Raw genomic sequence first — 12,993 nt, forward strand, 5'->3', positions numbered from 1 at the left:
GTAGGCTTGAGTTCACCACAGACCTTGTTTCAACCACTTAAATCAAAAACAAATACAAAGCCCATTTAATTGGGTTCGCGCAAGTTAATGTCGGACTGTACGAAGATAATCCACACTGGCTGGAAGGTGGGAAACCAACTTTAGGAGTGGTGGATGGAGGGAAAAGCATGCCCAGCAGTACCAGTGACAGACACTTCATCAATAACACTCCAGCCTCTCTCCCGAGCTCTGAACCCACGGACAGCCAGACATGTTCCAAATCTGATCTCAGATATGCTTGCAAAAAATAGCACGATACACATCACGATACAGGGTCCGATTCTGTCACAATATATTGTTGTATTGATTTGACTGCTCAGCCCAAGTAAAACTGCAGGATCATTATCCGTTCGTTTGAGAGTCTGTGCTCCGATCTGATACTGCATAATTTATTAGCTCTGAATGTGGACCCTGCTACTTCCTGCTTAGCACAGTTATCTCTGACCTACAGGAAATAAACTCTTCTTCAAAACTACAAAAACAGTAGCCTAAGCCTACACGCGCAGAGGGACATTTGGTTGCTCGTATCAGGTAACAGACAAAAAGGTGCCTCGACTGATAAAGTGATGCTTACAATAAAAGTGAACACCCTGTCCTTCTGGTCATATGCTGCCTTCTACTGGTTTGGAGTTTGTGACGTGGCACAAAAAAGTACCTTTAAGATGTGGTTTGGTTAAGGCACAATAACTTAAGGCTACGTTTAACGAAAGATCGCAGCACATTTACCCTGGTCCAAGAGAGGGTCACGTGCATATAGCTGGCTCAGTGGGTGGTCCAGTCAAGTCAACGATCTGATTTTGAATTTAATAATGCCGTATCTGAAAAAGCCTGGTGTACATAATTCAGTCAGTAGATTTCTTTCCAAGTACATGAAGTAAATCTCACATTTGATTTTTTTTTTCTTCCAATACATCCGGTCAGGTTTTCAACGGGGCATCACTGACGGTATTATGGCCTGTGGGTACGTGGGAGTTGTTAGGTTTGGGAAATAAGTTCTGTCCTACTTCCAGCTATGTGTGTGAGCGGAAGTCAGCGACAAGCTTTTATAACATTCTCTTTCTTTTCCATCTTTCCGCTTTCCAACAGGGCATCCGCACACAGGGAGAGTTGACAAAAAAATTCAACTTAATCTGTACACTTGCATTGAATGAGCAAAAAAAACCAAACAAACCTATCCTTCTGATCAGATTTCACTCACCGCGTTTTGGTCAATATCTGCTCCTGCAAATGTAGTATGTTTATATTGTTGGTTGTTTATTTGGGATATTATCTTGCTGTATGTACCGGTTGATTTGATGCATTTGATGCACGTCAGGTCGTCTCTCCAGCACAGACATTTCTTTGTCATGATTTTTAAGTGGTCAATTCCAATCTTTTTCCAAATGAGTGTTAAAACAGGTACTTAATCTTGTTTATGTTGATGGATAGACTGACATGAAGCGGTTAATATAGCTACATAGAGCAGCGCTAATATGCATTTGGTAATAAATGGGTGAATACATGCAAATGCAGCAGAACGGTCCTTGAAAATGGAAAAAGGGGCAGCGGCAGACCAACCTGAGGGTCGAGTGGTCTCTCTCCAGCAGACTGTCAGTCTCAGGGCACTCAGTGACCGATGGCCGTGCCTGAGGGAAGGACAAAGCCCAAATCAATACCTTGTCTAAAAACACTGGGAGACACTTGAGACAGAGATCATGCAATGTCTACAGGAGAAGATATGCTCATGCAACTCAAGCTGTCTTTGTGTTTAACTTTGTACAGGTTTGAAATATTACAGTAAGCAACCTTTACACACATATTGCAAATTAAAAAGTAACAGCAGCTCAACTGTACAGAAGATATTGACATAGATTTGGCTTTGTTCATTTTAGCAAGAGTTGCATTAACACTAGTCTAATGTATTTTGTTAGTACACAGAACAGTTATTTTGGTACATAAAATCCACTACTGTATGATGTTGGAAGTTACGTTTGTCTTACTTTTGGGTCGATTCTTTTTTGTTGCCATGACTGTAATAGTATTTTAAGAAATTGTACGCATTTACAGCAAGTTTATGTCAATGGATAAACACACTACGAAATTAAACATTTAGGGTTAGGTTACCTTTACAGTGGAGTTCTCTAGGTTATAACCATCCTCTCCATTGCACTGCCATTACTCTGTATTAAAGTAGCCATCGCGCCAGCGTCAATCATGACAATGAAGCCTAGACCTGAATGGTGGTTTGAATTCAGTTAATTTTCAGATGCTATGAAAGCAATTCTCATTAACGATTACGACCACAGGTAAGAGGATTGAAAAAGTCTTATACATACCCAGGCATTCAATGCTTTAGAACTCTATACACATTAGAAGGCTATCCAGGTTATTTTAGAGGTCTTACCTCTGGGTCCTTTTTAAAAAGTATAGAAAGAGAGAGAAAGAATAAGTTGTGCTCTTTTGATAATCAATCAAGACATCATTTAGTAGGGTTAAAGTCTTCAGGCGTCAATACATTCATTTAGATTTAAAATGCGCTTTTGAATAAGAAACAAATGAAAACACCTACATCTGACTGCTGAAGGTTGTTTAAAAAAGGCCATTTCAGATTTTACTAGGACAGGAAACAAATAAAGCAAGTTAAGTTTCATAAAAAACAAACTAAGCTTTATTGACAAACTGCTGCAAAACATCTTTTGGACAGATTTAGTAACCTATTTAGGCAAGCTTACACATGTAGCATAATGCATTTTATGGAGAGGGTACAGATACTAGGTGGCAGAATAAGTACAGTTAGGATGTTTTAAAATATGTACAAGAGTTGGGATTGAGCTGCAGGATCCCTTCTCCATAGAAAGAGAAGACCCATGTGGAGATTTTTGTCCCAATCCTTCTTTGAGTACTTGCATGCAGTTTATAGAGAATCAGATCACAAAATGAAGACCTGAACCGTTTTTAGCATAACAGGAAGCCGTCTCGCGGCCATGTTCTCATTAAACCATTTTGTCTTCAGAGTCTTAAAATTAGTTTTTAACATGTCAAACAAATTAAGGATATGAGGACAGTCCATCTCAACAGTGTCTATTAGGGCTATATTTCAAAACTCTAAGTACAATGACAAATATTGCTGCCTACATCTAAATGGATAATGTTTTAGAACTATTTAAAAACAAACCATCATCAAGAATGAATTGTTAATAATCCCATTAACACCGATTCTTTAACCTTCACTTAATTTAAGATTTTTTGTTGTTTCTATATTACAAGTTTAAAAGGCCTTTTATTCTGCTATATTAACAGAATTTTGAAATGTAGCCTAAATGGGAATCTGCAACTGACCCTCGACAGATTCTTTGTATTTAAAACAATTAAAATAGATTCCTTAGACAAGTGGATAATGAGCCACTATTTCCACTAGAAATTACTAATCCCAAACAGTTAGAAAATTAATGCTCAACAATGCAAAAAAGCCAGAGGGGGTAAAGGGGTCAGAGAAGAAAATACAGCAAAAGAAACAAAAACAAACAAAAAAGGGCGCCAACGTCTCCTCTCTAACCCATCTAAAAGCCGCTTTAGTTGGTTGGTCGGATGGATGGATGGGTGGTTGGTTGGTGGTCAAAGGAGGGGTGGGGAAGAGAGTTTGTGGTCGAATCTCAAAAACCAGTTCCGATTTTCAGTTCCCAATTTTGTCTCTTGTAAAAGTCCGATGTAGGAAAAAAACCAAACCAAAGACAAAACGGACAATTACTTTTGTCGGGCTGCTTAAAGCGAGAGCTGCCGTGGTAAACAGGCGGTAGTCAGGGCGACACGCTAAGGTTGGCAAGTCCACTTCAGTACTGTCGGTATGGGTGCTCCCTGTAGGGCGTCTTGGCACCTCTGGAGGCAGGAGGGGCCTTTCCTGGGGCTGATCGTTGGGTCCCGTTCCAGTCATCCTGGCCTGGGGACACAATACGCACAAACTACTGTGGATTCATCGAGAATTAAAACATTGACGTTGGCTATAATGACACAGTATCCACATATTCATCTCATGACCTTTGAGGGGGCAGCACTGAAAATTTGTTTTCCTCATTTCCAAAGCTAATTTATTACATTGATTCTAATTCCTGCATTTTTTACATCCAGCCTTTCCCAACGATGAAGCAGGATTCCATCCTGGATGACATTAAACTTTGTGGACACATTTCTTTGGTTCAAGTTCTACAAATAATTTACATTTACAAAAAATTTTTGAAGGCCATCCTTCCAAACATGTAACGTTAATATATCTGAAAGAATCTGGCAGTTCTCCTCGATATTGACTCTTTTTGTGCATCATGAGTACATTTCTAATATGAATTATTATTTTGGCTCAAGAGGCATCGTTTGCTTTATTGTGGTAGTTTTTTTAAGAAATCATCATCCATCTCTATTAGAAGTCAGGTCACCAGTCCTTACCATATGATTCGTAAGACTCTGTGGTGTCTCCGTGTCCGTAGTCATAGTATTCTGGCTCTCTGATGGTCAAAAATAGGAAGAAGAAAAATCACTTTAATCTTAGAAAACATCAAGTAGCATCTGACGGTAATGTCTAGGGGGATGATAATTGGCTTCCATGAATAAGATCAAAGCTGGCTCTCTAGCGTGGAGCAGTCCCTGCTGCTTCTTTAAAACAACACTGCCATCCAATCCACCATATCAAGTGCCTTCCACGCTACATTTCTACAAAGTGGCTGAAAAGTATTACTGCTGCTCTCAAAACCCATTTTGAGTCAAACTAGCAACCAGGCGATGTGTGCACTGTGGGGAAGCAGGTGAAAAACCAAAGAGACATCTGATTCACTCACGCCTGCGGCTGACTGTAATAGCTGTCGTATGACTCGTAGGCCGTCTCTGTGTAGCTCTCATCGTAGCCCTGGAGAGGCAAGGAAACAGAGACACAAGAGTGAGAGTCATGAAGAGGTTTGTTCATGAATCATGAATGTCAAGACATCCCCAATGTACTGCACTTGTACTAAAGCGTGCACATGCACACACACACTCTCCCCTCATGTCTGCAGCATTCGAAATTACTCATTCCTGTGTTGACAGAAAACTAATTCCACTGAGCCCAGAACCAACTAATTTATGAGAGGTCAAAGGTTAGATTTAGCAGTGCTAAACCTGCCACGATCAAATCTTTACAGATTCTTCATTTGTGTGTCTGCCAGAGGTATTTTACTTATTCACATGCTGTACTTACATATTCATCGTAGCTCTCAGCAGCTGCAGCAGGCGCCATCCTTTGAGGGGGCCCAGCAGCTGGTGGCCTAGCACGACCTGCTGCTGCTCCCCTGGCAGGCGCTGCAGGGGGTCCTCCTCGGCCTGTCGGGGCACCCCTCACCGTGCCACCTCTGGCTGGGCCTCCTCGGTTCACACCTCCTCTTGCAGCAGCACCACGAGGGGGCATTCCCCGTCCCCTGGGAGACAGGACCGGGTTAAAATTATGTTATAATTAAATCTTTAAAAAATTATATTTTTACATCAAGAAACTAAACAGCCCTGACATTTGTATGTCAAGATGCCTCAGCATATTTTCAGTGCATTTAGATTTGTTTATGGCAACACAAGTAACATGTAATCGCTGCTAGATCTGAGCCAAGAATGTCAAAAAAATGCTTAAAAATGTCCAAAAATGATACCTCAGCATAACTCCACAATTTAAGAGAAATGTTACTTCCTGCTTTGCTCAGCACTCTCATTAATAGAACAGTCAGCGAGCAGTGTCTTTGTATTACTTCAGTGACACAAAAGCCTTTATATGACAAACCTATTGTGTATGTGCAAGCATCTCCTCACCTGTGTGCTCCTGCAGGGGGGCCGCCGCGGCCCCGGCCAGGCAAACCCCCTCTCCCTCGAGCTCCGTGCTCCTGGCCTCCGTTCAGGTAGCTCATCTCCATGAACTGCTCTTGGCAGATATCATCCATCATGTCCTACATGCAGAGCAAGAAAATAAAGCACAAGCTCAAGACATTGTGAAAGTGATCACCGGGAAAGGTTGTTGGCAATGTGGAAGGAGGAGCAATGACAAAAGTGAAAAGCAGTTTTAGAGCTGCTGAAAAACACAGCATCCCCTAAATGGCTGACAGAGAGAGGAAGGAAAAGTCTTAGTGGCAGTGACTCAGGAGAGTGTGAAGGAGGGGTTGCTCTCCCTTCCCTCTTGCACCTCTACATCATCACAAAATGTAAATCCCTCCTCTCTGCACTCCTTCAGGAGTCTGGTGTCACTGCATGAACAGTTACCTTATTTCATCCAGACACATGCAGACACACAAAAACAATAAGTTAGAGTGGATTAGTGAAGCTGCCTGACTGAGCAGCACAAATCCTGCAACACAATCCGCCGTCTTTCTTTGGGGAGCAATTTGAAGAGCTGCACTATGACCCAATCAATTCTTTTTCATACAACAGAGCCTGCACTGGAATTGTGACAGCGCTCTAATGATGGGGAAAAGAAGAGAAAAAAACGATACCACAAAATGCAGCACAGACAATGGCTTTCAGTTAACTGCAGCAAAAGCAAATCCAATCCCTGTGACTGATGACAAATGCATCTCATGCATATAGCAGTGTGACTGCAACTACATTTAACAAGCCAACGTGACAACGTATATTTACCCACCAAGGTGTGGACCTGACTATTCCATGGATGCATGCTTGATAATAAACATTCTCATTAATTTATACAACACAAAAATGAACTAATCCTCCCTCAGCAGGTACCCGAGCAGAACAGAAGTGTGAATTATACATCGAATATTTCACCAGTCTCAGAGGAATGCATTAGAAAGTGGTCCGGATGCCATTCTGACAGATTATGGCCTTAAAATATAATGACGGGTTGTGCAAGGGACAGCTTTTTACATAACGGCAGTAACAACATCACAACTGGTTCATCAGCCCATTCATCTCGCCTCTGATCCAAATTAGTCTTCCTTCTACAGAACCCTGCAGACTAATTAAAAAATGAGAGGCATTTCACAAGCCCCCGAGTCTACTGGCCTGCTTTGGTGTAAACCTTAGCGAGAGCAGATGAGCCTCAGCTTGGCTTTATAGCAGCCTGGATTGGCCGGTGCACAAGAACCTCTCAGCAAAAAGCAGGGAAGCAAGCGTAGGCAGCGCAGAGAAGTTCGCAATATGTCTGGAAGCTATACATTATCCAGAATGATTTTTCTCTCATTCTGTCTGCAGAGTGGGACACAGTGATGGACAGACCCATAGATAAGTCAGACGATGGTATAACCCTGCAGACACATTGAAAGAAACCCAATTTCTCCCCTTAAGCTGATTGCTTTACGTGCTCCGACTATCAGGTGTGTTTGATCCAGGTAAACATCCCGAGCTTCGTGCTGTGCTAACTGGTCCTCTCCAAAAGCTTAATCTGACTTCCACACCACAGCTCCAAAAAGCACACCATCGACTCATTTACCTGAGAACAAACAACAGGGTCTTGTGCTGGCTTATGACTATTTTTAGATTGTAATATTCTCATCACCCCAGCTATCAAGTTGCTGTGAGGTTCATTATATATATATATATATATATATATATATATATATATACACACATACATATATATACATACACACACACACACACACACACATATATGAAAATAAATAAAAACCTCCTAAACCTTTCTATGGGGCCATCCATATTTAGCTGTGGAATGGAAAAGAATAAAGGAAGATAGCCCTTAAAAAGACACACCTGATCAAATCTCTAATTGGATATGAAGATCTCTGGTTTAAAGTTCCACCAAATATAACACTGCGCAACAGAACGATCAACATTAAATAAAAGACAGATCCATCAAAATGAACAACAAGAGTTTCCTTTTTTTGGAAGAACTTGTATTGTTTACAATAATTTTAGCTGGCAGCCACATTTAATTTCTATGGTTAGCATAGCTAACTTCTACTCCTTCTACAGTGTACAAAAAACCCACGAACATCTGGATTTTTCATAAATGGGAAAGGGTACAATAAGTATTAATTGCCAGTTGAATGACTCTGTAGCAGCCATGGGTATAAAAACACAAAACTTGTTACCAGCCCAGCACACTTCTGTTCAACTACAAACACTACAAGTACATCTTTTTTATTCAGTCTATAATATGCATTAAGGCACAGCACAGTTATGCTAACAGAGACCACTGCTAAGTGCGGTTCAGTAGGCTGCGCGCAGTTCAAACAGCTCATATTTAGTCATGTATTCAACTTAGCAATCGCAACAATTTACACATTAATTACTAGCATTCCACACATTAATGCTAGCATTATGTTAACTGTACTCTGTGCCAGGTCCATGCTCACGATCCCAAACTTAGGACAATTAAAGTTGGTTCTCTTGCCAGTCACTTCACTTCGCTCTTTACAACTCCTCTTTCAAATATTTGAATCCAACTTTACACAACACAGCATAATGCTGTGTTGAAATCACTCATGAGAAACACAGTCACCACTGAGCAGTGCAGCGTGATACGACTACGAAACAAAGTCTTTCAATCTGTGATTTTTAACGTGTTTTTCGAGGAATCACATCAGCCTTCGTCTAATGACATCAGCTCAGCCTTTGGTCACAACAGATTATATGATGAGTTGAGTTAAAAATTTAAAACTCTGGCTGGCTTTTGAAGCTCCAGTACAGATTGTGCAGACGTATCAATGTAAACTCTCTGACTTGACATCACAACAACACACGAGCAAGCTGACAATGTCAAACTCACAGGAAACAGGAACTTCTTGACCTCCTCCATGGCGTGTGCCATGCGCAGGTAGGCCTCGGGCACAGGGGCAAACACCTCGATGAATACGTGCAGCTCCATAGACAGGTGGGCATACTTGGGCTCTCCACCTTTCCTCAGCCCCTCCTCCTAAAACACGAGCACCATCACAGGCATGTCAGCAAGTTGTGGGAAGTACACATCATAGATTAAATGAATTATGTGAGATGTAATTGCATTTCATCCACCTCCGGGGGTATCAAGCAAGTGCGTGGTATTTCCTTCCTTTGTGTAGCAAAATAATTACATCAAACTGGTAGATAATGCATTTAGCAGACTATCCTAAAGATCCCTGGAACAGATGTGCAGTGTTTGTGGATGCCCTTGGCTTTATGTTGATGCGTGTGTTCTTTCCTTCAGGTTAAAGCCATCTGGGCTCACTGCCTGCCATGCGTCTCAAGCACGGCCAGATGTGTTATGGATCCAGATAGCTTTCTCACAGGTGTGTCTTACCAGATGTGGGAATATAAAGAGTGATTTACCTTGGCTTTGTCTCTCATGGATCCCTTTCCCAGCACAGAGATCTTCGCTCCGGTCTCCTCCTGTAGACGTTTGATAGTATTGCCCTGAGGTCCCAAAATCTTCCCCACAAAATTGAACTGAAAACAAAACAGAGAAAAATTAGCCAATCAAAAGGAAGGCAGGAGAGCAAAGGAGAAATCACTGTCAAGGGTCCTGTCGTGCATACTGCAGCTCTAAGTAGTGTATTGACTGGTGTAGGTCGATATGAGCCCTGGAGGACTGTAATAGCATCAGTGACTAGTCACTACAATCACCTAAGCACTGAGCCAGAACCAACATATGATCAAACACTGCAATCTTTGCTTCTGCTATCTTTGAACAATCTGATTACTTTGTGCATTTTGTGTGTCCTACAATCAGGTCGAATACGTGTTGCAACCGAGTCCTCTGGGAATTTTAAAAACTGCAAACACTCACTTAGTTTTTGTCATTCGTAACACAACTGACTGCTTCACAAACTATAAGTCTGGGAGATCAGAAGCCTTCGTAACCCTGCAGACCTGACTCCTACATAATATCGATCTGAGCAGCATCTTTAGATCTTATTCTTGTTAGAACAAAATAATCTGAGAGCAGCCATAAAAGCACAACGCTTCTGAACAGCAAAATCCTTGTATCTAATTTTGCATAAGTTATCTTCAACATCACGACTACAACTGTGGCCGTGCGTCTTCACCTGATATAGATTGAACAGATATACACCTGAGCTTACATGACAAAGACCTCGCTGACAATGGAAATATTTGCTAAGCACAAACAGAAGACAGAACTCAGTCTTCTGGGGATGGACTGAATTACACAGACAGGTATCCATACTAATATTAACTTTCTGATCCTTTTAGTGATATTTTAAAACATGCCAGGATCAGTTGCAATTATATTCTGGAGCTTAAAGATCAAGGTTAAGAGGAGTTATTTGAGGCTCCGAGTAACCCCGTGGCTTTCTGTAATTGAAACTCAACTGCAGGATAAATTATAATTCAAAGGGTTGGGGGGGGGGGGACAAGAAATCAGGGCAAAGAAAGCTCACCTTCGGGTACTGTTTAACGGGTATAAGAACTCGCTCCTTAAGTTTGATGTTCTTTGTTGTGAAAAGATCCAGGTATGTTTCTGCCTCCTTTTTGGTCTCGCCTTTCTGGATTCTGTCAATTTCTGGAAGGAGGAAGACACATCACTTCAGGCAAATGGATAAGGCAGTCAAAGAGAATTCGAAGAGGCAAAGTCAGTCACAGAAGACTTGTGCACTTGCTTGCATTATGGAGTAAGCATTGATTGGTAGTGAACTAGGCTACATTTGGTTGATGAGACTTAAAATAATCACTGCACTTCATTGCGAACTTCGTGAATTACAGTTACGGACAGTCTGTCAAAGTCTATCATTCTGGATACCTAAAATAAAATTCAATTTCAACCTTCAATATATTGATTGGCCAGTAAACAAATCAGTGTTCCCTTAATGACCAACAGTATCTGTACGATAAGAGGGATGTCACAGTGCAGAAAATGTTTTGAGCACCTTGTGAAACCTTGTCAAAGTACAGCTGCAACAATTAGTTCATACTCTACTGACATAAATAAACTTGTTTGAAATTTTCAAGCAAAACACTGATCTTTTATAGGCTTCTCTAATACACGTTCACTCAATATATACCAATATCTTTTATCGAACATCAGCTTGGTCAATAATAAAGTCTTTTGTTAGCCCCTCATCATTCAAGCATTCTATCTAATAAAGTATTTATTTGCAGCTTGAAATTTGACCTTCGATAACACTGCTCGACAGGCACAACTACTGCTTTAATTTGGAACTTGAAAGCACGGACTTCCGAGTGGCCGAGCAGCTTATTCCCAGCACCCAAAGCTCAGTCCTGCCATGACATCTCCTGAGCCTCCATGCGCAGACATGTCAGCTGTAGCAGCTGCCCGTCAGGGAAGCCTCGTTCCACTCATTACCCGATTTCTCTGGATTAGTCTGACCCTTATGCTCAGACATCCATTCCAAATATTGTATAACCTGTATAACCTGACAACTAATTCATTTCTTCCAATTGAGAAGTTAAAAAAAATCATTTAATCAACAAAAACATTTAGATGACAACAGTTAGCTTTCATGTATTTTCAACCACAGCACGGCTCTCCCGTGGCAGCGGCATACTTTTGTATCGCTACGTTATGGAGTTAAAAACCGTAATAACTTAATGAAACATTAGCACGCTTGCATCCCTCTAACTTTTACAAAATAAAGCCGATATCATGGAAAAGTTGGCCGAGTTTGGTGCGTTTACCAATGGAGCCAACGTTAGCCCTGGAGCCCAACGGTCGTCTCCCGCTCAAGGACACTACAGCAGCGGCGAACGGAGGCGCCAGCCAGCCGGTCAAAACCGCTACCGGACTGCCTCCATTCACGGGAACTGGCGCATTGCCCCTCGCCATATCACGCAAACGACAGGGACTGCGTTTAAAAATTAACCACAGTTTAAAGGTAAAACTGTTTTAACCCTGCGCAGTTCGGGGGGGGGGGGTGTTCAACCAGAACTGCGCGAGGGGAAGCTAAAATAATTCAAGAGATTACGTGACGACGTGTGACCTTATCTTGATATATTTTGAAAGGCTTTTAGCCGATTAATATCGGACGTAAATCATCAACCATAAACTCATTTACTACACTGAGCTTTCGTGACTAACCTAAAGTACTTCACGCTGAGTATGACGCTCAATGGAGCGCTCCGTCCTGTCCGCACACATATGGCGCTGAGAGCGAGGACGGCTGGGTCCCTGCGCCGCTCGTAGCCCCTCTATCCTCGGACATGCTACACACATACGTATGGTAAACATAACCGCACACTTTACCTGTGTTTAAAAGTTTCATGGCGTGCGTGAACGACGAGTCCAGGCTGTCCTTCTCCGCCAGGAGCTCCGGGAGATATTTGTCGCCGTTCTCCATTTTGAGTTTTAGTGTGAGGGGGTTCAGTTTCGGTGCAACAGAAAAGCGTGGAAAAAATCCAACAATGATAGAAAAAAAAGTAGTCCAGTTATGTAACTACGGGGTGACACGTATCCTCTGTGTTGACGGTGTTGTGCATGTGGCTACCGGAAGGTTTTACAACGGACGGGTCCGCTAGTTTGCCGTCGTTGTGTGTGTCCGACCGGTTGAGTCGTTCCACTCAGCAGCGCTGCTCGAGTTGAAATGGGGGAACAAAAGCGGCGAGCGGAGAGAAGAGCGACCCAACTTCATCCAACGGAAGTGAGCTCAAAGGACGTGGTAACGCCGCCTACCGGTCGCTGCTGGAATGGCAACTAGATCTGTGACATTTGGACTTGGATGTGTTTACACGAGACCGCTGCGAACATAAAGGAGGTTCCTTACATCAGGAATCACTGGACAATAACTATAAAAGCTCACTGCAACATATCCAATTAAAGCTTTATGAAAGGCTTAGTTATCATTTTATACCTTTAATTATTAATTTGTTTTTTACCCTATAATTTACTCTGAATGAATATTTGAAAGTATATCATAAAGTATGTGTAATAATTAACAATAATTACAATGATATAAATACATAATAATTCTGAATGTCTGTGCGTGTGCCAAAACTTGATTTATTTCTAAGTAAGTCCCTGCAGGGGGAATTTTAATTTTATATACT

General features: G+C 41.8%; 1 protein-coding gene across 3 annotated transcripts; it reads right to left on the reverse strand.

Annotated features, from left to right (window-relative positions):
* Positions 1-1,596: 1,596 nt before the first annotated feature.
* On the reverse strand, positions 1,597-12,586 carry khdrbs1b (KH domain containing, RNA binding, signal transduction associated 1b). 3 transcript variants are annotated; one of them, XR_015111270.1, is made up of 11 exons: positions 12,194-12,586; positions 10,374-10,495; positions 9,304-9,420; positions 8,765-8,911; positions 5,836-5,969; positions 5,240-5,456; positions 4,845-4,912; positions 4,456-4,514; positions 3,767-3,955; positions 2,588-2,632; positions 1,678-2,431 (listed from the first exon to the last, which is right to left on the reverse strand). XR_015111270.1 is itself a non-coding variant. In XM_086193649.1 (9 exons), exons 1-9 carry the CDS (start codon positions 12,285-12,287, stop codon positions 3,849-3,851), a joined length of 1,065 nt encoding a protein of 354 aa, XP_086049775.1. In that variant the 5' UTR covers positions 12,288-12,585; the 3' UTR covers positions 2,652-3,848. The 3 variants fall into 3 exon arrangements, 1 of the variants encoding a protein (XP_086049775.1); XR_015111271.1 differs by lacking the exons at positions 1,678-2,431; positions 2,588-2,632 and adding an exon at positions 1,597-1,664; XM_086193649.1 differs by lacking the exons at positions 1,678-2,431; positions 2,588-2,632 and having other exon boundaries at positions 2,652-3,955; positions 12,194-12,585.
* Between the last annotated feature and the right edge of the window lie 407 nt (positions 12,587-12,993).

The sequence above is a fragment of the Aulostomus chinensis genome, chromosome 22, assembly GCF_037954235.1.
Source record: "Aulostomus chinensis isolate RoL2024-O1b breed Wild chromosome 22, RoL_Achi_v1.0, whole genome shotgun sequence".
NCBI lineage: Eukaryota > Metazoa > Chordata > Actinopteri > Syngnathiformes > Aulostomidae > Aulostomus > Aulostomus chinensis.

Coding starts and splice junctions, on each gene's coding strand:
- khdrbs1b (XM_086193649.1), bottom strand. CDS start 12,287: ATGGAGAACGGCGACAAATATCTCCCGGAGCTCCTGGCGGAGAAGGAC. Junction 10,496..12,193: donor CATGAAACTTTTAAACACAG/GTAAAGTGTGCG, acceptor TCCTCCTTCCAG/AAATTGACAGAATCCAGAAA. Junction 4,913..5,239: donor CTGAGAGCTACGATGAATAT/GTAAGTACAGCA, acceptor TTGCCTCTCCAG/GGCTACGATGAGAGCTACAC.